Genomic DNA, 27221 nt, shown 5'->3' with positions numbered 1-27221 from the left:
TCCTTCAGATTGTAGAAAAGCCTACCAGGGAACAGAACATACTGGACATTGATTGTGTTCCTAAAGAAATTACTGTTATTTCATGTCAGGTTTTACCACCATTGATGTGCAGTGATCATAGTATTGTAAAGGTTAATTTGTTCCTAGATAATTCTGCCAAACTGAAAAATAAACCAATGCACAGAAGATTAATAACAGACTGAACAGAAGCAAAACCGTTACTATGTAAAACTAATTGGAGTGATGCATTCAGTGGAAAAAACGCAGAAGGAATGTGAAAAGTCTTGAAACAGAAATTGAATGCAAAAAAATCAAAAAATGTTTAACATCAGGATCTAAGCACACAATGTCAGGAAGATTTGTTTCCATAATAACAAGATCTTTGATTAAGGAGAGAGAGAGAGAGAGAGAGAGAAAAATTATAAGAAATGGAAAAGAGGTCAAACTACAGTTTTGAAAACTGAAACAAGCTGGGCAGACACTAAACATAGTGTGAGACAAGATCAAGAAAAACTTAAAAAAAATTATAATAAGATATTGAGCATAATTGGAAAACATTTTATAGATACATAAGATATGGAAGGAGTAAAGACATACACATTAATAAACTGTGTGTGCATTCTAAAACTTATTCTCGGACAGAACAGATTATAGATCCATCTATCCACAGCCCCTTTTCCCATTTTTTCGTATGGGTTCAGAGTGTCAGTTCAACAGTGACAATCATCTAGAGTCAAGATGTACACCACCTGCCATGGTAGTTCTTTCACGCCACGTACTCACATGCACACTCAAACCTATGGCCAATTTAGAATGTCCAGTCTACCTACTGCATGTCATATATTTACAAAAACGTACTCAAAGCAGTTTCACTCCAATAAGGGGTAGTAAATTGTCCAAGTGACATCCAGGTAACCTCAAATACTGAAATCAAATTAGAAAACTACAGAAACTGTATCCAATCAAAGCACAGTGAAGAAATAGATTTAGTAATAATGACCTGCAAACATTTCAGCAAGAACTTACAGTACCAGAAGAATTGTACAAAGGGGAAGAATGTAAGTATGGCATGCAGTGACTACAAAAAAGCATTTAATAGTATCCCACATGTATGGATAAAACAGTGCTTAAAAATGTATAAGATGCACCCTACACTGATCAACAACATTACAGTGACCATGAAACAGTGGCAGACCACTTTGCAATTAAGCCATGATAAAGGACAAATTATTATCCCAGGGATAAAAATTCAAAGGGGGATATTCCAGGGTGACAATGTGTCACCACTGCTATTCTGCCTTGCCGTTAACCCATTAACCTGTTTACTTAACAGCTTAGGCCATGGCTATAATTTGGCTCCTAGAAAGCAACAAAGTGTAGAGACTTCTCATCTCTTTGTCGATGATTTAAAACTGTATAGCTCATCAAATGAGGAACTCAAAGCACAACTGCAGGTTGTCAAAACTTTTTCAGATGAAATAAGAATGTCATTAGGTCTTGATAAATGTGCAAAAGTAACCTTTAAAGCAGGAAAACTGCAGCACCAGGAAAACATCAGTTTGGGACAAGAATGTGATATAAAAGTACTTGAGCAAGAGGGAGTGTATAAATATTTGGGAATTGCTGAAGGATCAACAAAAAAACATGAACTAATGCAAATAAAACTTAGTAAGCAATACTTTAGAAGACTAAAATGAATCCTGAAAACAGCGTTAACATCTAGGAACAATATCCAAGCTATGAACCAGTTTGCTCTTCCTGTCCTAACTTACAGTTTTGGAGTGATTGATTGGCTCCAAGATGTGTTGGATAGATTAGATAGGAAAACAAGAAAGATGCTTCATGCTCACCAAATGATTTATAAAAATCAATGCATACCAAGATTATATATTCCCCATTCCGAAGGAGGAATTGATTATATGTACAGATCTGCAGTTGTGGGACTCCACACATATCTGCTGACCTCACAAGACCGAAACATAGTGAACGTTTTGAAACATGAGGAGAATTAGTAAAAACAAAATGAAAACTCCAGCAAAGCTAGAAATTCCACTGAATGACCTCCTAAATCTCTTATATCAGAGGCACATTGGATATATGCAAATGATCCTTATAAACATCGGTTGTATTCTATATGCTATAAGACTATTCAGTTGTATTCTATATGCATTAAGACTACTCAAATGCTTTTAAATGAACTTTCTAAATCAATAAGTAACCCCCATACTGTCTTTACTAGAAATGTTTAAATATTTCAAACTGAACCTTGACAAATAAATTCCTATCTAATATGTGCTATATTTGCCAAAGTTGCTCAAATGTTTAAAAATTTATTTTCATATGATATTTTACTATCTAATATGTAACTTTATGTTCTTCTGTATGAATCCGCTTATTATATATTTTTTATACTGTATATATTCTAAAATATGTAACCTCTGTTGCCATGAATGTAACTGCTTGTGGAGCTTTTCTCCCTGGGCCTCCACTGAAAATGGGTTGCTGTGACCCAGTGGACTCTCCCGGTCAACAAATTCAAATCAATAAATAGATAAATAAATAAACCAAAAGTAGATAAAAATCAGGCAGCAACTGAATGTGCCAAAAATAAAAAAGAATATAAGGTGAAGGACCAGATTAGAAGGCAAGAAATGTGGAAAATGCATAAATATAGTTGCAAGTACAGAAACTTCTGGAAGAATGTCATGTTGATCAGGGATGAACGTAAGGATGGTTAAGGAGAGGCAAATTCAAAACAAGAGATGAAAAGTTAATATTGGTGGCCCAAGATAGTGGGCTATGAACACACTGGTTTACAAAGTCCATTGAACATGTGGGAGAAACAGGCAAATGTAGGTTTTGCAAAACTGAATTGGAAACAGTCACACACCTCGTTGCTGGTTGTGACATACTAATGGCATAAGGACTGTATACTGGAAGGCATAATAATGTGGCAAGACTGTTGCAGTGGGGATTGTGTAAATATTATGGTATTGAAGTGGCTGAAAAACACTGGAAACATGAGCCAGAAAACATCATAGAAAATGATGAAGTTTATATCACATGGGATCACCCATTACCAACAGTTCAAAAGACAGAGGCTAGAAAACGGGATATAGTGGTCCAGGAAAAGAAGACAAAAGTAGCATTGATCAGTGAAATCTCCACACCAAGTGACTACAGTGTGTTGTGTACAGAGTAACACAAAGTCATAAAATATCAGGATCTGTGGGCAGAAATGAGGGCAATGTGGAAGAAAGATACCCTGACAGTTCCAACAGTAGTAGGAGCAATGGTCTTATAAAAAGAATCTACAATCATATTTAGATGTGTTACCAATCCATGTAACCCTGTACGAATTGCAGAAGGAGTCATTACTGGGCACATTGCAGGTGCTGCCAAGAGCACTTTTGGCTGACATCAAAGATTGAACCAATACTAATTTCATGAACTTTAATCATACTTTGACTTAGGAATGGGTCCATTCCCATCATGGTATTAGAAACCCAAAAGATTTGGAGAAGTTAAAAAAGAGAGCTATCATTATATCTATTATTTACTAGGTTACATAAATGTGGGGAGATTCCTCAAGACTGGAGACATGCACTTGTTAATCCTGTCTTTAAGAGAAAGGGGAATATGACAAACCTAGAGTCATACAGACCCTTAAGTTTACTTTCATGTTGTGGAAAAATAACGGAGGAGGTAAATATTGGATAAATTAGTGTCATAACTGGAAAGGTTGGGACTTAAAACCATATATCAGCATGCATGTGTTGAAAATAGATCTATTACCACCTGTAACATGGTGTTCTATAACAATATAATAATAGCTATGAATGAAAAATTGTGCTGTGATATAATTTACATAGATTTAACTTTAGCATTTGAGAGGGTCATACACAAAACTCTGACCAATAAATTAGAACAACTAGGTATTGATGTACTCTTGATAAAATGGATAGCTGCATGGCTTACAAATATGACACGGCAGGTATCATACAGCAGTTGGACAGGTGAAATTCACAGTTACAGTCAGGGTGATTATAGCTTTCAGATCTTTTTAATCTGAGATGTTGTATAGTCTGTATACAGATGACTTGAAAATGAGTAGACTGATTACAAGTGTTATAGACAGGGCATGTCTGCAAAAGAATTTGACTAAATTGATCATTTGGGCATAGGATAATAATATGCTGATAAATACATGAAAAAATACGCATATGAACTGAAAGGTGAATATTTAGTACAGCACACAGTTATTCAAAATGTAGACTCATTTAAGGACCTGGGTATATGGGTAGGTCCAGCTTTTATTTTTTTCTAATTATATCAACCAATTGGTTAATGATATTTATAGAACTATAGGTTGTATAAAAAGATTTATAAAGTCTAGGAGATCAGAAATGATGAAGTCATTGTTTGTTAGTTACATTAGACCCAAACTTGATTATGGAGTAACAACAGGGAAACCCTATAAGAGTACAACGGAAATATACCAAGGGATTCATGGATGTGAAAATTCAAGTTATTATGAAAGACTAAAATATCGAAACTTGTACAGTGTCTCATACAGATATTTAACAAGAAACCTTATTCAGGTATACAAGGCATTCAGGGACAACTACCTATAGGAATGTTTGGGGTTATCAAAAAATAGTAAAGAATCATCAGACAACCTATGTAAAATATTCTGTAGGAATGAAAAGTGTACTAACTGGTTCTCTGAGAGAACAGCTGATGCATGGAATAGACTACCAAATTACCTTAAAGCAAGCACTAGTTTAGATATTTTTAAGAACAGCCTGGACACTTATTGTGGTAAAAACTGTTTTAGTATATTGGCAGGCTAGAAGGACTTTAATGCCCATGCTTGAAATATTTGTATGTACATATGTGTGTAAAATTGCTAAAAAACATTTTGACAATTTAAACAAAAAAACTTTTTTTGAAGGAGTGGACAAGTACTCCTGCACAATCAATGTAAGGGGAGATCCAACACCACCTCAACTTATATATACTAACTACGAGGTCACACAACAGTGGGGAAAATTGCATCCTCAAAGATTGCTGAAAGTAGTATTTGACAATCTTTTTCTGCCAAAGAGCATTAAAACTAAATGTCATTGTTGACTTGATTACAGCCCATGAAAGTGCATTTCCAGATGGTCTTGGTCCAAAAGAGTCATCTAGCGTATTACATTCTTGCTGTTTGAGCAGTCTACAGTTACTTGTACATATACCATGTGATGAAAAGTTTGACCTGTACTGTAATGAAAAGGAAGGGACATTTTGATACTACAATGCAGGATGGATGTTGGTGACATTATTGCATAACTGACAAGAGAAGATTCAGTGCTTGGAAAAACCACATATCTTGTTAACCCCTCTGAGATGTAGAATGTCACACTTCCAGCATTCTGCACACATCCTTGAATTCTGTTTTTCTTAAAATCAAGTTAAAAGTATAAGCCAAACAAATAAAGATATCTTGTGGACAGTAAATACTGTTAGTAAGGTACAAAAAGCAATGTTACCACTAAAATGTCTTCTTTGTAGTGGTAATAGTTAAGCACGTTCATAGTGTTTACATCAATCCTGTAATGGCCAACGGCTCAATAGCTCTTACAAGCCTAGCCAGTTTTATCCAGATTTCCTAGGGGAAAGATAATAAGGGTCAGTAAGTGGGGTATTGACAATTTTACAGACTGCCTCTGTCCGTAAGGTACATGGGCACTACCCCAGGTGTGAATTTGCGATTTCCCATCCATTGGTCTAGCCTTGACCGGGTCAAAGAAGGCAGTATTCACTGTCTTACCCTCATCCATGACCTTGGTGGCCTTCTCAAAGAAGTCCATCAGATTGAGCTGGCAAGACCTGCCCTTGACAAAGTTGAACTGGGTTCGGTCTAGAATCTGGAGATTTCCTATGTTCTTGTTAATCAGGTCCATGATTATCCTTTCCATAGCCTTGCATATGAGGCTAGTCTGACTTATGGTTCAGTAGTTTCCTGTGTCCATTGATGGTCCCCCCTCATGTAGAGTGATGACTGTTGCTGTCCTCCATGCTACTAGGACAAAGCCTGTCTGGAGACTGTGGTTAAATAGAGCTCCAGGTGGGTCTGCTAGGTCATACTTCAAGTTATTTAACAGGCATCCTGGGATTCCATCAGGGCCCACTGATGCTGTATTTCTAGCTTTAGAGAGTGCAGTGATGACCTGCTCATTTGTGATAACAGGCAAAGGAATGGTCGTGAGTATTTCACGTGGTGTGACCAGAGATGATGAGGGGGTGAAATCTGAGCTGAATTTATCAGCCAGCAGGTTTTCTGTTTCTTCTGGCTGAGTATAGGAAGTGCCATCTACAGCCAACTCAGCACACTGTTGAGTGTTTTCCTTAAAATGTTATACATAACTAAAATATGCTTTGTGGTTATCCTTTGCTTAGGCTATTTTAGTCTTGTATTTAGCTTTTGAAGACTTCACTAGTTCCCTGATTAGCCTGTTGAGATGAATGAGGGTTTTTTTTCCTCTGTCCTGCACCCTTCCACTTACTTATTGACAGGAATTTCATCTTTCTGTTGTATAATCAATTTATGCCAGGGGTTCACCAGGGTGACTTGTTTTTCTGGCTAAACCTGGGTTTACTTCAGTCAGGTACTGACATTTCTATGCAGTTGTTTAAGTGGTGGTACAGGGCATTTGTGTATACTTCTGCATAGGCCTCCATGTTTTCAGGGTTAGGGGGAGCTTTACAATTACCTATGCTATCACTTAACAAAAGATAATTTGCCTTGGAAAAATTCTTTAGGTTTTGATGGGGGTTCTACCATTACATTTATTTCAAAGGAGACCAGTTTATGGTCCATTCTTACTAATGAGAACATTACACAAGGAGGGAGGGTAAAATATATTTGAACCCCTAGTGGGAGTGCAGACCAGCTGTTCCAGAGCATTTCATTGACAAAGTCCTGGAATCTTTGAGTCTGCATGTTAGTGGTTGTGTATGTTTCCAGATTTATGGAGGGGTAATTAAAATGCCCTTGAGTAGTGTGTTGATCTGAATGGTACGTGATTCTAGTTACTTCAGGTATGCAGAGTGATTTTCATGGTTCATTGTTGGAGTCCTGTTTCTAGTGATGATATAATGGGGGATTTTGCTTCTGGTCAGCTGGACATGGAGTAGCTCAAGCTAGTCATCCTGCTTGATAAGTTCTTAAGGTGTGATCATTTTTTATGCAAATGGAAACACCTCCTCCTTTCATTTTTTCCTTTTCAGTGGGTGGCCTGAATGTGTGATAGATATTGTAGCCTTGCACTGCTGGGGTGCTTTCCACACTCTTGAACCATTTCTCTGTAACTGCACAGACATCAGCATTGTCCAGGGTGAGGGGACCTTCCTTCTGGGGAGTACACTTTCTTGTTAAGATTCTTAGCATTGAGCAGTAGTATCTTCAGCTTGGAATTAGAAGAATTTGTTACGTTGATAGGTCTGTTGGTTTGGCACTGCCTAAAAAGGGCTCTATGGTAGTGGCTAATGCCTTGGCTAGTATTCAAAAGCCTAGCAGCGACAGGTACAGACCATCTCTGGCAAAGCAGTGTGGTCTGTTGATCATGTCATCCTAGGCTGACAAATACTGGATCCCCTTGGAGTGACACCAGTAGCTTAGCCAATTAGTGAAGTCAATCATTTTCTGTTTATATTGTGGTGAGGGTAGAATGCTGCTCAATGCGAGGTTTATAACCACCTGCGACATATATTCAGAGAGGTCCATCATGTCTCTCTTCATATACTCCAGCAAGGTATGTCTCAGGTCATTCACACCCACATGGACTATGACTGAGTCATACCAGTACTTGTGGCTACACACAAGCCAAGAATTTTATTTTTCTTCAAAGTTTCACAAAGTACTTTTTATATCTTGAAAAGTTTAGCTTACACATATAGCATCAGGCACTTTTTTCAGCCAGTCTTGACCTTTCATGTGACAGGAATAAATTCCTTTCTGAGCAATTGTTAACTGAGCTATTTACATAAGTATGGGAAAAGTATGTTTATTTGTAAAATTAACAACATGAATAACACTGAACATCTCTTAAGATATACAACTGACATTGCAAATATTCTTGACAAATTTTTTCAGTGATGGACAGCATGCTGGTGCAGCTGTTAGCGTTGTTGCCTCAGTAAGAAGTTCTCTGGTTTAATTCTTGGCTGGGGTGCCTTCTGTGCTGAGTCTGCATGTCCTCCCTGCATTCACGTGTGTTTCCTCAGGGTGCTTTTCCTCCCACATTCCAAAGTCATGTGTCTGGAGCATTTCTCCCCAGGCCTCTGCTGAAAATGGGCACTTTCCCAGTAAACAAATGTTAAATAAATAAATCAAAAATTTCATCTGATAATGTAATAGTTTTGTATGTCATTTGATTTGGGAAATGTTTATTTATATATTTTGAATTGTTGCATATCTTGAGAACTGATAGTAAACAGCAATATTTCCATTGCAGTGCACTGTACATTGAGTACAACAATGCATTTTCTGTTTCCCACCATGATATTTCACACTGTGTCCTTCACAACATGTAGCTTTAAAAACATAAATGTAAATATGATAATATGAATAGCAAGTAGCAAACATGACTGATATATCTACATTCTTAGTTTCATTCGATTAAGTAAATCTAGCCTTTTCTAATGTTTCCTGTTATTAATCACTAAGTCACTTAGCTATGGAAGCCAGCCCCAAAAATGTCATAGTTCAATAAGGAGCTATAGGTGTTAAATAGAAGTATACAGAAAGGCATTAAAGGGATGAATGAGTTATATATATGTATATCTATCTATCTATATATATATATATATACATATATATCTATATATATATATATATATATATATATATATATATATATATATATATATATATATATATATATATATATATATATATATATATATATATATATCTTGACAAACACAGTTTGCATGTTGTGTCATCTTGAACAAGTCATTTAGCACCAGTGGTTAATGTTCTGCCATTAGAAAATCAGTGACCACAATCCATTCAATGTAATATAAACACAACTCCACAAAAAAAATTGATACATGCAACCAGACACAGGTTCATAGGTTCAAAGGTAGTTACCAGGCTATCGGCCCTGGAGCCTATACAAGCCCAGCCAAAAAGGTACCCTGGCTTTTGCCACCCAAGAAAATTATTTTCCTGTGCCACTGTCGAGCAGAGCCACAGAGGTGATCCCCAGGGTGAATTTCCTATTTCCCATCCAGTCATCAAGATTTTCTTGAAGAGTGCTAATGAGGAGCTTTGTTTGATATAGATAGGTAGTTTATTCCAGAGTATGGGAAGTCTCTGGGACAGAAATCTATCCCTCCGGCATGTTCTGTTTATTGTGATGACAAGGTTTAGGTCCCTAGAGCATGTAGCTTGGAGGGATTGGGATTTCTTTAAGTGGAGCATGTCCAACAGCTCTGGGTTTGACATAGCTTTGTATGTTAGGCAGAGATCACCTCTGAGTAGGCAATATGCGAAGGAGTAAAGCTGGAGTTTTTTGAGACGGTCTGTGTAGGGCATCTGTTTGAGGCCAGTAATCTTCTTTGTGAGGTATTTCTGCAGCCTTTCCAGTTGTTGTAGATGTCTTGTGAGGTACATACCAAAGTGGGCGTTGTACTCTATAATGGGTCTAATGAGTGATGAGTAGAGGGGAACAATGACCTCTTTTTTTCTGGATGAGAAACCTTTTGTGATGAGGTGTGCCACGTAGAAGGATTTCCTGACTACTGTGGCGATGTGATTATCAAAGGAGAGACTACTATTCACATGTGTCCCAAGGACTCTTATCACACTTTTGGTGTTAAGTATACTACCACCTATGTTGTAGTTCATGGATACAGAGTTTTTACCAAAGGGGATGACAATGCACTTTTTGGCATATGTCTCAGTGAGGCCCTTTTGCAGGATGTCCACATCATTAGGAGTTTGGATTATGGCTCCTAGTTTGCAGTCATCTGCAAACTTTGTTAGCCAAAGACCTTCTGTGTTAGTCTGCACTTCAGAGAAGTAGATACCAAACAGGAGAGGATCCAGGACTGAACCCTGTGGTACTCCACTTGTCACTGGTCTGAAGTCGGATTTGGAGTCTGCTACTTTCACAGTGTGGGTTCTGTCAGTGAGCCAGTTGGCAACCCATCTTGTGACACAGGGATTTATACCTAGTTTAGTGAGTTTATCTATACTTCCAGAGTAGGGGATGGTGTCGAAAGCCTTGGCAAGATCTAGATAGGCTGTGTAAACCACCTTACCCTTGTCTACTGCTTTGGTGACTGCTTCAAAGAAGTCGATCAGGTTCAGGAGGCATGATCTGCCTTTTACAAACCCAAACTGGGTGGGGTCCAGAGTTTGGAGAGTACCAATGTCTTTGTTTATAAGTTCCATGATGATACGTTCCATGGCCTTGCAGACCAGGCTTGTCAGACTAATGGGGCGGTAGTTCCCAGGGTCCGTGGTGGCTCCCCCCTTGTGGAGTGGGATAACCGTCACTGTGCGCCATTCAGCAAGCACAAAGCCTGAGGTGAGGCTATGATTGAACATGGTTCTTAGGTGGGTTTCCAGTTCTACTGTAGTTCATGTAGAATGCAGCCTGGGATGTTGTATGGTCCCATGGATGCTGTGTTTTTGGCTTTGGAGAGTGTGTTTTTTACCTGTGCAGCCATGATTACAGGAACTTTGCATTTTTCCGGTATAGAGATGGGCTCTTTAGGGGGTGAGAGGGGGGTAAAGTTAGCACTGAACCTATCTGGCAGGATGTTGGCAATATCAGTTGGGTCTGTATATTAAGTGCCATTGTGCTGTAACTCAGAGCAGATCTGAGTGTTGCCATTGAGATTCTTGACATAGCTATAGAATGCTTTGTGGTTGTCTTTAGAATCAGTGGCAATTTTGATTTCATAACTAGCTTTGGAGGATTTTATCAGGGATCGCAGCTTCTTACTGAGGCTGACCAGGGAGCTCCTCCACTCATGGGATTTTACTCTCTTTTGCAACAGTTTCTTCCTTCTGTTGTACAGTTTGTTTATGGCAGGGGACCACCAGATTGGCTTCCTTTTTTTGGAGGATATCGTCTTGGTTCTGTTTGGGATAGCACGATCCATGCACTCATGTAAGTGCTTATAAAGTGCAATTGTGTAGGATTCAGTAGTTGTAACTGTATTGTCCATCTGCATGGGTGTCATGAAGTTCACCACTTCTGTCTTAAGAAGCATGAAGTTGGCTTTGGAGATATTGTTTACCATGGTTTCCTTAATGGGGGGTGGGGGCAGGATGTGGATATCTAGGGTAATTAGCTTATGGTCGAATCGGACCAATGAGGCATTGACTTCAGGTGTGGAACACCGGTCACTCATGTTGGTATTGACTAGATCTAGTAATTGTTGCCCCTGGTGGGGGTGTGGATAAGTTGATCCAGGGCATTGAAGTTTATGAATTCCAGAAAGCGTTGAGCGAAGGAGTTGGTACATGAGTAGTTTTCCCAGTTAATGGTGGGGTAGTTGAAATCACCCATTATTAGGGTGTTTGGTTGAACTCTAATATTTTCCAGTACATCAAGAAAAGAGGAGTGGGAATCCTGGGGCATGGTGGGTGATCTGTAGCAAGCTACAATTTGGATTGTAGTTTTGCCCAAAGTTAGTTGCACTTGGATAACCTTGGCTGCATTATGCTGAGCAACTAGCCTGGAAGTGTGGATATCCTTAATGAATATAGACACACCTCTGCCTTTGGTGTTCCGGTCCAGATTACATGGCCGAAATGTGTGGTATGAGTTACAGCCTGGTAGTGCAGGGGTGCTCTCTGGAGCCTTGAACCAGGTCTCAGTCACTGCACAGATATCGATGTTCTCCATTTTAAGGAGTGCCTCGAGTGAGTGCATTTTGTGATTTAGACTTCTAGCATTGAGTTGCATCACCCTCATTTTTTGCTTGCCTGTTCCTGTTATGGTGGTGAATTTGTCATTTGAACCTTGCCTAAAAAAGGCACTATAGGGGCAGCAAGAACCTTAGCCAGAACCCGGAATCCCATGGGTGACAAGTGCAGGCCTTCTCTGGCAAAGCATCATGGTCTGTCGATCATGTCATCCCAGGCAGACAGATACTGGATCCCTTTAGAATGGCACCAGAAGCTTAGCCAATTGTTGAAGTCAATCATTTTGTCCTTGTACTGTGGCATCATTCTGGGTGATAGCAGAATGCTACTCAGGGCTAGGGTCATGCCTGCCTGGGCTACAAGATCAGAGAGCTCTTCCATGTCTCTTTTCATGTAGTCCAGGGAGGTACGTCTCAGGTCGTTCACAACATGGACAATGACAGAGTCATATTTATACTTGTTGTGGAGTGACCTGAGTGCGTGGGTTATGTGGCAGATCCTGGCACCCGACAGGCAGCTGACAGTAACCTTCTCTTTGTTTAACCTGGTGAGTGGGACATCAGTGTGCCTGACTATAGAGTCACCTATGACTAGTGTGTTGGATACGTTGTTTTGCCTAATTGGCTGTGGTTGAGTGGCACACTGAGTCTGCGGGCTATGTGTCATTTGGGCTGTGTTGGAGGGGTGGAGGTTGCTTGCATTTCTGCTTTGGAGGTCTCTGTTGCTTGAGAAGATTATTATTGAGAGCCTCTGTGAATGTTTTTGTGTTTCTATGTGTGGATTTTGATGTTGTAGATTTAGTGAGACTATGTGATGAGTGTGGTGTGGTGTAAGTGTTTACCTTCTCCTCTTGACTGTCAAGTTCAGTCTTGATTGGAGAGTGCTTTACCTCCAGCTTGGCTAAATAAGTGCATCTCTCACAGGTTGTAGTGTTGGGTGGTAGGAGGAGATGGTTGTCTGTGCATATGAGGCAATTTCTGCATTGCCCCAAGATGCCCAGATTCATTAGATAGACAGGAGAGAACACTGGGAGCTGACCCTTGGACATGCCTGAATAAAAAACTATTTTCCTCTAGATAGGTGAGGAAAGTGAGTACAAGAGCTGTTTTTCTCTAGGCAAGTGAGGAAAGTAATTACCAAAACTGTTTTCCTCTAGGTAACGAGGAAGGTTGAGTGCTGTAGTAATTAGTAGGTTATTTAGTGCTTACAAGTTCTGAACAAGTGCTGATCACGAATAGGCAAATTCAAGTGCTAAAACTAAGAATCTGTATCTGGACTACACTAGTTACAGAAAAGGGGGGAAACAAGTGCAAATGCGGGCTTTTACATCAGAAAGTTGAGAGAGATAGAAAAACTGCCCAAACGGCCAATAACTACAATTTCTGGGCCAGAACCACTCCTTATGTGGTAGATAGGTTACCTAGTGCTTACCACTGATACGCTAGAAGGCTTCCCTCCAACACAGAAAGCCTGGGGGCTCAGAAGCTTGCATACAGTCCCGGATACAGCAAATCTGAATCTGGACTACACTACTTACAAGAAAGGTATATATATATATATATATATATATATATATACATACATATACATATATATATATATATATATATATATATATATATATACATATACCTATATATGTATATATATATATATATATATATATATATATATATATATATATATATATATATATATATATATATATACAGAAAAGTATCTAAAACAGCAGTCAAAACAATTCAAATGCAGTGCAAGCTAGCACACTTGAGTATGTATCAATGTTGGACCAAACAGTTTAAAAAAATGCATTTAAATTAAAATGACTAAAAACAAGTGCAGAAGGAGTCTATTAGGTAGAATGAGGTAAAGAGATGGGACTGGGGGGAGTGTCCCAGATCAAATCTACAGTGGAGGCGGGCAACTGCAAAAGCCTCCACAGTCCTCTCCTGTTCAGCTGGTGAATCTGGGCATCTTGAGGCAATGTTACAATTGCCTCATGTACACAGACAACCCACTCCTTCTCCCACAAAACACAAATACATGTGAGAGATGCAACTATATAGCCAAACTGGAGGCTGAGCTCTCTCAACTCAGGACTGGCAAGACCAGACAGGAGGAGAAGGAAACCACACACACCACAAACCCAGTTTCACATAGAACTATCACAACTGCAAAACAAACACATAAACACACAAAGACATACTCGGAGGCACTGATCAAAAATCTACCAAAACTACAGAGGCCTCCAAAGCAGACACCCAAGCAACTGCCACCTCAAGACATAAGGCATGCAACACATAGTTCTCAAAGTCAGTGTGCTAAACAGTCACAGCCCTTAAGGCCAAACACAATGCCAGACACACTTATTAAAGGTGACTCCATAGTCAGACACACAGACGTCCCACTCACCAGACTGAACAAGGAAAAGATCACAGTTAGCTGCCTGTCAGGCGCTAGAATCCGCCACATAACACAAGCACTCAGGTCACTCCACAGCAAGTACAAGTATGACTCAGTCATTGTCCATGCCGGTGTGAACGACCTGAGACGTACCTCCCTGGACTACATGAAAAGAGACATAGAGGAGCTCTCAGATTATGTAGCCCAGGCTGGTATGACCCTGACCCTGAGCAGTATCCTACCCTCACCAAGAATGATGCCACAATACAGAGACAAAATGATCAGCTTTAATAATTGGCTTAATTACTGGTGTCATTCTAAGGGGATCCAATGTCTGTCTGTCTGGGATGACATGCTGGACAAGCCACGGCTTGCACCTGTCACCCCTGGGCTTCCAGATATTGGCAAAGGCTCTTGCCACCCCCATAGTGCCTTTTTTAGGCAAGGCTCAAATGATAAACCTACCTAGAAAACAAAAATGGAGAAAAACTAAGGGTAATACTGCTCAATGCCAGAAGTCTAAACCTCAAGATGCAGCCCTCCTCAGTATGGAGAACATCGATGTTTGTGCTGTGACTGAAACCTGGTTCAAGGCTCCTGAGAGCACCCCAGCACTATCAGGTTATACCTCATATCATGCTCCCGCCCCAAAATCCGGACCGAACTACAAAAGGAGGGGAGTATCCATATTCATAAAGGATACCCACACCTCCAGGTTAGTGGCAACGGCATCGGAGACCATCCAGGTGCAATTAACCATAGGTAAAACTGCCCTACAGTTTGTAACATGCTACAGACCACCTTCTCAAACTCAGGAAACCCACACAGCCTTCCTGAAGACACTGGAGAGTATAAATGTCTCTCCAAACACCATCATATTGGGTGACTTCAACTACCCAAACATAGACTGGGAACATTACTCAAGCCCCAACACCCTAGCCCAAAGGTTCCTTGAGTTCATAAACTCAAATGCTATGGAACAACTAGTCACCATTCCCACAAGAGGAGAAAATATACTAGACCTGATCATCACAAACATGGGGACAAAATGCTCCACACCGAAGTATATCCCTCATTGGTGAGATCAGACCATAAATTAATCTCACTGGAGATCCACCCCCAGCAAAAGACCAGAGTGAAGAACTTCTCAAAAGCAAACTTCACACTTCTTAAGACTGGAGTGGTATCCTTCAAGGCCCCGAGCCAGTGGAAACCACAACCCACGCTGCTGAAACCCTTACAAATGCCTTCTACGAGCACCTCCAGGAATGTATGGATCAAGCAATCCCTAATAAAATCAAGACCTTTTCCACCAAAGGCAGGACTCCAGCCATAAACAAACTCTACAACAAGAGGAGAAAGCTACTACATGACAGAGCAGAATCCCTAAATGGGAAGGCATCTCTGATCAATACTAGCAAAAAACTACGATCACTCATAAAATCATCCAAGGCCAACTTTGAGAGAAAAATCGCTAATGACACAAAAGACAATCATAAAGCCTTCTTTAGCTATGTTAGAAACCTGGGTGGAAACTCCCAGATATGCTCAGAATTAGTCCAAAATGATAAAAATCACTGAACCCACAGACATTGCGAACATCCTGGCAGACAGGTTCAGTGGAAATTTCTCCCCTCCCCCGAGCCCAAAAGGAGAAATATCTATCCCACCAGAGCCTAGCCTCCCAAACATCTCAGATGCCCAGGTGAGAGCTGCTCTCACAGCATCAATGGGACCGGATGGTGTCCCCGGCTGTGTGCTACGAACTCAATGAGGAACTAAACCCACACATAAGGCTGCTGTTTAATCTTAGCCTTACGGCAACTGTGGTCCCACTCCACAAAGGCGGTGCTTCAAATTACCACCCCATAAGCTTGACGAGCCTTGTCTGCAAAGCTATGGAGAGGATCATAATGGAACTCATAAATAAAGACATTGGGGACCTACAGACACTGGATCCTACCCAATTTGGCTTTGTCAAGGGCAGATCCTGCCTCTTGAACTTGAAACAGTCACTAAGGCCATTGATGAGGGTAAGGCAGTTCACACAGCCTACCTTGACCTAGCAAAAGCATTGACACAATACCCCACTCGGGCATCATAGAAAAGCTCACCAGCTTAGATGTAAACCCATATGTCACAAGATCGGTTGCAAACTGGCTCAAGGACAGAACACACAGGGTTAGAGTTGCTGGTGCCATGTCAGACTCTAAGCAGGCAGTCCCTGGGCCCCTCTTGTTTGGCATTTATTTTTCTGAAGTGCAGGTAAACATAGGGGGATTGTGGCTGACAAAATTTGCAGATGACTGCAAACTGGGCACCATAATTGACACTCCATCAGACACAGACATCCTCCAGAAAGGTCTCATAGAAATGGATAACTGGTGCCAGAGCCATGGCCTTAAGCTAAATGCCAAAAAATGTATAGTCATACCCTTTGGGAAAAACAAGGTAACCCCTAAATTACCACATAGGTGGTAATCCATTAAACACGGAAGAAGTTATCAGGGACCTGGGGACCCAAGTTGACAGTAACCTCTCTTTTGACACTCACATTGCCAAAGTGGTTAGGAAGACCTTCTACATTGCCCACCTTATCATGAAGGGATTCACATCCAGATCAGGAGAGGTCATTGTACCCCTGTACTCTTCACTTATCAGACCAATGATTGAGTACAACGCCCAATGTACCTTACCCGACACCTGCAGCAGTTGGAAAGACCCCAAAAGTTCCTCACCAAAAGGATAAAGGGGCTCAAACATATGTCATACGATGCCCGACTGAAGAAACTCCAGCTCTATTCAGTCGCATACCGTCTGCTCAGAGGTGATCTGTGCCTGACATACAAGGCCATGTCCAACCCGAATTAATGGACATGCTCCACCTCAAAAATCCAAATCCACCAGAGCCACGAGCAAGAGACTTAAACCTCAACACGGATATAAATAGGACGTGCTGGAGGGACAGATTCATCACCCAGAGACTCCCTACACTATGGAACAGAATCCCAGTCCATGTGAGGCAGAGCCCCTCACTGACTCTGTTCAAGAGAAATCTTGACGAGTGGATGGGAGATATCTCTGTATCACTGCTGGACAGAGGCACAGCAAACTAATGGGTATAGTATTCTCATCCTAAGGGGTGGTGAAAGCCACACACACCCTGGCTAGGCTTATAAATGCCCTAGGGCAGATAGCCTAGTATGAACCTATGAACCTATTTAAACAACAATACAGGAATAGGGAGGTGGGTATGAGAAAACCAACACCTTCAGCAGAGATCTGAAAAACTATACAGTGAAGCAAAAATAATAGTGCACAACTCTAAAGTCAGCCAGCAATGATATATCTCCAGATAGTTTGAAGAGCACTCTGTCAGGACACAGGAAGGCTCCAGCAATGATATGGATGGTTTATTTAATGCTTTTGTTCCTAAAGTATCGTTTTTTTACAGATAACTGCGTAGCAAATGTTTGGTAATCAGGAGCTGAGAAGCCATCAAGGCTTGAGCGTTTAGGCACACTTTTTGTTTTGCTGTTACATTATGCATACCTGTAGTGCAGTTGCCTCAGCGCTGTCTTGGACTTCATGTGGCACAAATGCTCCTTGTAATTTACCATGATAAGGTCTATGAAATGAAGTTCCATTGACTTCTGCCTGACTGTAAGACCTGACGTACAGCTTTTCATATAAATTTGTAATGGCAGTTTTCATTGAGATGACAGAGACATAGCTAGCTCTTTTGCACGTGATGCCTTTCCCCCAATCTGTTACCCACACCAACTTCAGGAGAAAAGATAAATTCTTCTTTCCTTTTAAACTGTAGCAAGCAATTGCTACAGTGCACACACAGAGTGCTAAAGTGTTTCATTTCTGAAGTCCAGATACAGGACTTACATAAAGTATGAAGAAAGAAAAAAAAAAGATTTTTTCCTTTCACTCTGTAGCAACTGTCTGCTATATTTGTAGTAATCAGCTGCTTTCGTAATTACTAGGCTAGCTGCCATTATGGGCCATTTTAAGCCTAGCCAGTTTCATTTTCAAAGGTGAGAGTTAAACCCTGTACCTTGTGCCTGTAAGCTAAGCACCTTAACCATTTTAACAACCCTCTAGCCCCGTTTGCTTAAGTCCATACATGGAGTATTACAGTTTTTCAGTCCTGTAGTCCTTGTATGGGACTTAATAAAAAATATTTTTCCTTTTTTTAAACTGTAGTAACTGCTTGCTATAATCCACACAATAAGCAAAAAAGCACTTCAGTTCTGATGTCTTCTGTCAGGAATTAGTGGAAGAAGATTGTTTTCCTTTTAAACTGCAGCACACTGCTTGCTACATTTAAGCAAACAGCTGTTATAGTGTATGCCCCCCATGGAGAGCTAAAGAAGCAGTTAGTTCTGAACACAAATGTAATACCAACATTTTATTTCAAAATGCCGGTATCACACTAAAGGCCAGTTGGTATTTGCCAGTCACACTCTGTAACACTTCATGTCCTGGCTGACTGCCCCCTCCAACCTACCCTAGCTATGGTACTGATTATTCATACTGAATGCTGTGGTTTAGTTTCCTTTAGAATATCTGCTAAACATCCAGATGGGAGTTAACATTTGTGCATAAGCATTGCTGTCATTTTATTTTTCTGTTGGGATAAATCCTCTGCTTGTATAATACACAGGTCTACTTTTAGGTTTTTATGTTATTGTTCTATAACTGGTGTCAATCCATGCATCAGTTTAGCTTCATATGTGAATATTAGGCTAACTGCCCTGAAGGGTCATTTTAAGCCTAGCCAGTAACCTCAGGTCAGACTCAAACTCTGTCCCTTGTGTTTATAAGGTGAAGATCTTAATCATTATGCCAAAAGTACAATAATTCTGGCTTTTTGTATTGTATCTCTACTACTTTGCTTATTATCAGCCTTCATATTGACTTCATGCATTTTGTCTTTTTATGTGGTATCTCCACTGATTTCCAATGAAGTTAACATCAATATTCTCTTGGATTTCTTTATCTTTCATTACTGTAGTAAGTACTAATACCTGATGTTTGGGAGGTACCCTGTTGGTTATACAAACATCTATTTATTTATTGTATTGATGACCCAGGAGTTCCACCCAGGCAAAACACTAGGGCCCTGACGAGATTAAGTCACGAAGTGAAGTCACTCTTCATGGCTGCAGAAGTACAGGAGCATGTTTGAGTCATAGGTAAATTTACAGTAAGGCATACAGAGTCCTCAGTCACCACACTGCACGAGAGCAGGATAACTGTAAGCTGCATGTCCACTACCAAGATTCTAAATGTCACAAGGTCCTAAGGTCTCTTAAACCAGACAAATATGACTAAAACCTAATGGTGGCCTATTTAGAAGTTAATGACCTGAGGCACTCCACCCAATGGGACATGCAGAAAAACACCACAGAACTTACTATGCATGTAAGACGCTGGAAGGACACTGGTCTTGAGTAGTATCTTGCCATCACCATGAATCATGCTTTGTTGCCAGGACAAGCTAATTCACTTTAACAACTGGCTAAACAGTTATTGCCATTCTAATTGGATCCAGCGTGTGTCAGCCTGGTATTTGATGGGAAATAAGACTTTCTGTTTTGCAGAGATAGCTTATACCTCTCATACCAAGGCTTTTGCATGCTGGCTAAAGCTTTTGGTGCCCCCATGGTGCCTTTTTAAGACATAGTTCCCCTATTGGACATTCCAGCATTGCAAATTTAAATTCAAATTTGGACAACTTTATGATGGCATTACTCAGTATTGGGACTCTAAATAGAAGAATGACAGAAAGTGAGGCTGTCCTCAAACTGAAAGACATTCATATTTATGTAGTTACTGAGGCATGGTTTCAATGCAATAAGAACACTCCCTCTATGGCACGATTTATTGCCTCTCATGGCTTCAGGTCTTCAGATAACTGTGGTGGAGTAAATGTATTTGTTGAAAACACCATCACCTCATGTTGAATTACCCAAGACCTATTCATCCCACCCCTAAAAGAAAGCTACCACCATCAGTGCATCCATCTGACAACCAGAATATAGTAACAGATTTTAACTTTTTGATTACAGATGTGTATTCATAATATGCATTCTTATCCCTTCTCCCAAAGCTAGCCACCTGTATACACTTCTGATATGTGATTGTGAGGAAAGAAGAAACATTATCATAGTTATGCATTGAAGCCTAATACTCCTAAACAGAACACTGCCCTTACAAAAGCTATAATGATGTTGTGTGCATAGTACCTCAGAGGTTTAATTGTTAGGAAAATTAGAGAAATAATGACCACATTTTCACAGTCCCAGACAAGTTATACTGACATCTGTGCACACATCTGAGGTTTGATTGCAAGGAGAATTTAAGAAATAATAACCTCACAGCTCCAAGTCTCCACTCCCCCCCCCCACACACACACACACACACATGCTATAGTAACCTTCTGTTCACACTCCGGAACAGGGCAAATTGTAGAACAAGTGGTCCAGCACAGAAGATCACAATATGCCTGTGTTAAAACTCCACTTCTACAACCTGAGTTGTGGACTCTGCCAGGTTACAGATGCTCTGTGACGCATTCTATGCCTTCTTTGTGAAAGATAATGACAACCTAGAGTCTATACTGTCTCCCTCACAAGCCAGTATATCTGGCACTGGGAAGATTATCAACACAAGCACCACACCTCAAACACCACCCAAACCTGCCTGCACAACACACACCCACATATGCAGAGGTCCTGAACAACAACATACCCAAACAAAAGAGACCTCTGAGGCAAAAACACACATGAGCTCCACTGCCCACCACACCACTCACCACACATAGTCCACACACCTGTGTTTCACAGACAGTAAGGTCTAAACATAAACCCAACATATAAGTCATAGGATACTCCATTGTGTGACACACAGATGTGCCCCTCACCAGGCTAGATAAGGAGAAAGTCACTGTTAGTTGTTTGTCAGGTGCCAGAATCCGCCATATCACCCATGCACTCAAGTCTCTCAACAACAGATACTGATATGACTCTGTCATAGTCCATGTTGGTGTAAATGACTTGAAATGTACCCACCTGGGCTATATTTATTTATTTATTATTTTAATTGACATTTGTTAACTGGGTTAGTCTGACTGGGCACAGAAAGCCCTTTTTCGGTAGAGGCCCAAGGAGAAAAGCTCCAAACATATACAATAAGAAAGTAAAACTTACACAAGTACAAAATACAAATAACAGAGCTTAACTTATTACATCTGAGTGACACCTTCAGGTGCATTTACAGTTAACTCCCACTGATGCCTCCAGGTGCCAAACACCGCCTATCCACATTTGCATCAACAATCCCCCCCCCCACCAAAAAATATAATATAATCTTCTTTATGAAGAGAGACGTTATCGAGCTTGCTGAATATGTGTCTCAGGCATGTATGTTCCTAGCCTTAAGCAGCATTTTGCCATCACCCAGAATAATGCCTCAATACATACAGAAAACAACTGACTTTAACAATTGGCTTAATTTCTGATGTCATTCCAAGGGGATCCAGTACCTGTCAGCCTAGGAAGATATGATCGACAGACCACGATGCTTTGCCAGAGATGGCCTGCATCTGTCTCCCTTGGGCTTCAGCCTTCTGGCAAAGGCTCTTGCCTCCCCATAGTGCCTTTTATAGGCAATACCATGAGGAGAAAACTACCAACATGAAAATTTAATGAAAATGCAAATTAAAGGTCATGCTGCTAAACGCTAGGAGTCTAAACATGAAACTGCACTCATTGCAAGCATTTTAACCTTGGAAGATGCTGACATTTCTGCAGTCACAGAAACCTGTTTCAAAGCTGCAGAGGGTACCCCAGCCATACCAGGTTACTCATCCTATCATACATTCAGACCCCAAACGTGGGCAGCAAATAAAAAGAAGCTGGTGTTGCAATATGTATTAAAGACATACACACCTCCAGGCTGATCAAACAGTATGATGCAGAGGAGACACTCCAGGTGCAGTTAACCATTGATAAGACCCCTATTCAAATCATAGCTAGCTACAGGCCCCAACTTTGACTCAAGATGCCCATTCCACCTATCTGGACCTCTTCGAATCTATCAAGATTCAACACTTTACCCTGTTCCTATGTGACTTTAACTATCCAGCCATAGACTGGAAGAACTACTCATGCCAAAACACAAATGCCCAGAGATTCCTTGATTTTGTCAATGCAAATGACTTGGACCAGTTGGTCAACACCGCTACAAGAGGTAGTAATATCTTGGACTTGGTATTAACCAACATGAGTAACCATTGCAACATCCGTACAGTGTCATCCTCCCTGGTAAGATCCGACCACAAAGCGGTCAATTTCGAAGTCACCATTTCCCCCAACCCCCCCCCCCCCCCACAGCTAGGGTCAGACAAAAAAACTTCTCCAAAGCTGATTACAACCTCCTGAGGGTAGATATAAACCGCTTCACAGCCCCCTCCCCCTCCGTAGGAACTGGCACATATATCCAAACCTACTCCAAAGTACTATACGAGTACTTATATAGCTGCATGGAATCAGGAATACCAGACAGGACAAAATCAACCTCCTCAAGGAAGAGTAAACTTGTCTGGCGGACATCTGCAATAAATGAACTCTATAAGAAAAGAAAAAAAATTACTGTCCAAGACCAAGAAGGAGCAGGTGCCTAATTGGAAGCAATCTTTTCTTAGCCTGAACAAGCAGATAAGAGCACTAGTGAAATCCTCCAAAGCAAACTTCGAGTCCAAACTGGCCACATCTACTAAAGACAATCATAAGGCCTTCTTCACATATGTCCACAATCTCAAATGAAGCACTCAGATATGCTCAGAACTGGTGGTGAAGGACACCACATACACAAACACCATAGATATAGCCAACCTGCTGGCAGACAGGTTCAGTGAAAACTTCACCCCTCTGTCCCCCCCATCAGTAAATCAGGACATCCCCAGCACCTGCCCCCCTCCCCTAATCTCTAGGGAGCAAGTCATCACTGCCCTCTCAAAGGAAAGAAATACATTCTCCGTGGGACCAGATAACATCCCAGACTGCATCCTACATTAACTCAGGCAGGAACTTGCAGCACCATTAGGCACCCTATTCAACCAAAGCCTGAGTACGACTTTCATCCCAGCCAAGTGGAGGACAGCCACTGTCATCCCTTTGCACAAATGTTGAGCCTCCACCGATCCAGGAAATTATAGACCCATCAGCCTAACTAGCCTGAACTGCAAAGCCATGAAACAGATTATCATAGACCTCATTAACAAGGACATTGGCAACCTCCAACCACTCGATCCCACACAGTTTGGTTTTGTCAAGAGGAGCTCAGGCCTGTTAAATCTGGTCGACTTCTTTGAGACAGTCGCCAAAGCCATGGATGAGGGAAAGATGGTGCACATCACCTAACTTGACCTGGCCGAAGCCTTCAATACTATTCTCCACTCGGGTATAATAGATAAACTCTCTCAACTAGGCATCAATCCTTATGTTACCAAATGGGTAGCAAACTGACTCACCTCTTATTTGTACTACAGACAACCAGTCTACCTGTAAGACCCTGCTTCATTCCCATCTCAAAACCCTCTGTGAATGTTCCTGCTCTCATCCCACATGACTCACCTCTTTTTTCCCCATTTCTCACACTGCTTTATTTCTCATTTCTTTTCATCATACTGAGCTTCTCCGACTACTACCATCTTCATTTTTCTCATTTACTCCTACTGTTGCTGGAGTTTTTTTTTTCTTATTGTCCCTCCCTTCTTACATTCAGTAATTAGCACCTCTTATCCCCCTATCCTGCTTTAACTCTGCTAAGGTTTCATGTAAAACTGTAATGTCAACCCTGTGTTATTTCACATTGTAACAAATCTAACAGGAATATGCACCAATGGTTGTTTCTTATTTTAATTGACTTATTTATGTGTGTGTGTGTGTGTGTGTGTGTGTGTGTGTGTGTGTGTGTGTGTGTGTGTGTGTGTGTGTGTGTGTGTGTGTGTGTGTGTGTGTGTAATTTTACCTTTTGCTTTTTTGACTGTATTATCACTGCAGTCGTGGAGTTTTTGTCATGTTGTGTAATACCATCGTTCTTCAACAGTATTACATAAACGTAAATTCATCGTCTTCATATTATATTGTTGTTCATGGAGCTTTTCTCCCCGGAACTCCATTGAAAATGGGCTCTTCTTAGCCCAATGGACTATCCCGGTAAACAAACTGTAAAATAAATAAAATAAATGGAACCGCCCCTAGTCAAAATAGAGAAAGCCACCTCAAGCAGTAGACCCATAACAAGCGGTGTACCACAGGGATCGGTCTTGGGGCCTCTGTTGTTTGGGATATACTTTTCTAAGGTGCAGGCCAACCAGTGGGCTATGGCTGACCAGGTTTATAGATGAATTCAAGCTGGGTGCTGTCATCAATTCCCCTAGTAATGTGGACATTCTCCAAGAGGATCTCACCCAAACAAATGACTGGTGCCAGAAACATGGCCTCAAACTGAATGCCAAAATATGCATCATCATCCCCTTTGGAGAGAGTGCCATCCCCACAGATTATCACATTGATAACAAGGTCCTAAGCACGCAATCAGTTGTGAGGGACTTGAGCACCCAGGTTGATAGCAAACTGACTTTTGACTATCATATTGCCTCTATTGTATAGAAAGCTTTCTACATGGCCCATCTAATTAGTAAAGGTATCTCATCCAGGGACAAGGAGGTCATAACATTCCTGTGTTCTTCCCTTATAAGTCCCATTATTGAGTACAGTGCCCCTTTCGGCATGTACCTCACAAAGCACATGCAGCAGCTGGGAAGACCACAGAAATTTGTCATCACAAGAATGCAGGGCCTCAAACATCTACCCTACACAGATAGGCCAAAAGCCCTGTCCCCCTACTCAGTCTCATACAGACTCCTCAAAGGTGACTGCTGTCTGGCATACAAAGCAATCTCAGACCCACACCTTGATGGGACTGCTGCATATCCACAAGTGAAGCTCCACTCGAGTAACCCACATGCGTGACCTCAACCTGGTCTGTGACATCAATAGGACTTGTTGGAGGGACAGATTTGCATCCCAGAGACCCCCCCTTCTGTGGAATAGACTCCCTCTCCAAGTCAAGCAGAGTACCTCATTAACCCTTTTTAAGCACAACCTAGATAACTGGATGGGGAACAAAAAATACACTCCTGGGATTCCACCTGTGTCCCTACTGGACAGGAGCATCAGGTGCTGACTTGTTAGAACATGGGCTAAATTCTTGGATAGGCTTGAACAGGCCTCAGGACCAATAGCCCAGAAACTTCCTATGATCCTATGTAGTGCATGGGCCACTATAATTATGTTCTGAATTTGGGGAAAAGGCATGTTTGTTAATCATCTTTCTGACATCAGAATGATGCTTAACAATCCTTTAGTAAGTACCTCTCACTACTGTTAAGCTCTAATCACACACTTCAGCACTAACTGTAATCAGTGGTCATCACAAAAGAGCTGTAGGAAGTTGTTAAACACTTCATTCATAGTGTTAAACACTTACACTTCATTTGGACTTTCTTCTAAATTCCTACTGAAGTATTTAACAGTCTGAATGAAGTGTTTAACAGCTGCCCACCACTCTTCTGTGGTGGTTTCTCTGCGTGTGGTAGGCTAACTGTGTTACAGCACTATTGCACTTTTCTCTCTAACTTTTGCATATATGGCTTCCGGATCACATAACATGTAGGTGCAACATTAGCTTCATTTGTGTGTTTCTAGGAAATTTCTGTGAGTAATTCAAATGTAAAGCATGTTTACGCTATATACATCATGTGTGCCAGGTATGATTCTGTTATAGCAGTAGGCAGCAAAAAATGCCCTTTTAGATCACAAACTGCCTCTTTTGCCTCCCCCTAAGTCTTCAGCACCTTTCAGCACCCTGCTGAAATGATTATACAGTACAGAAACAACCATTTAGTTTCACATTACTAAGAAAGAAAGAAATCGAGTAATGTCAGTGTTTGTGTGGGAGGATGCTTTTTTTAGCTTTTTCGTGCAGTGTTGTTGATTTGCATCTATCTCAAACTCTGCATTTGTATTAGATTTTTTTAATGTAAGCAGAACAAGTATTAACACAGACAGTCCCATGGCACAGTCTTTAATCTTGATGTGCATATAGTGAATGCATGTGTGTGTGTGTGTGTGTGTGTGTGTGTGTGTGTGTGTGTGTGTGTGTGTGTGTGTGCACGCGTGTGTGTGTGTGTGTATGTGTATGTGCGTGTGTGTGTGTGCGCGCGTCTGCTTTTTAAAAATCAGCAAATTCATTAATATTAATTTTGTAGCACCCCTGGTTTTAACAATGTGTTTTAATTGCTATGTCCATGCATTTTCTCTAGGCTGAAAACATCATGTTCCTTGAACTAGACTCCTCTCCACCTGCTGTATTTGAAATGGGATTTTCTCAGACAGAGCAGGACCCCAGAGCTCTTCATCTTGAAAGGCTCACACGTTTGGATAGTCTTGCAGAACAGCCAGCTGCCACCAGACTACGGAAATCCAGATCTTGGTAAGCACTGCTGAGCACTGTTAGTAGCACGTATGACTTAATATACAAAGTGAAATGTGCATTTTAACCACCTAATGCTCCATAGTCTAGTGGAAGATGCTTCTCATTAAGCAGATCGGGATAGCTACAAGTTAAAAGGTTTGTGGCATAAGTTATTAATACTTCAGATTCTTTCCTGGAGTTGCCAACTGGACAGATTAAAAACTGTACTCGGTGTCCTGCATTTTTAAGATATGATTTACAGAGACTGTGATATAAATCTACACTACATGAGGTAGCCATGACCTTGCATTTGTGTGATAAGTAC

At 40.9% G+C, this 27221-nt stretch overlaps 1 protein-coding gene across 1 annotated transcript in view; it reads left to right on the top strand.

Moving 5' to 3' along the window:
• The window catches only part of KIF3C (kinesin family member 3C), a 1444108-nt gene that overhangs the window by 1291789 nt on the left and 125098 nt on the right, over positions 1-27221 (top strand). Inside the window, exon 7 of the mRNA XM_044062885.1 lies at positions 26745-26914. Within this exon, the coding sequence (XP_043918820.1) occupies positions 26745-26914 (170 nt within the window). The remainder of the gene's footprint in view (positions 1-26744; positions 26915-27221) is intronic.

The sequence above is a fragment of the Protopterus annectens genome, chromosome 2.part1 (genome assembly GCF_019279795.1).
Source record: "Protopterus annectens isolate FY-2018-M chromosome 2.part1, PAN1.0, whole genome shotgun sequence".
Taxonomy (NCBI): Eukaryota; Metazoa; Chordata; order Ceratodontiformes; family Protopteridae; genus Protopterus; species Protopterus annectens.
Note: the sequence above shows the minus strand (reverse complement) of the source record. Positions and strands in the feature narration are given on the sequence as shown.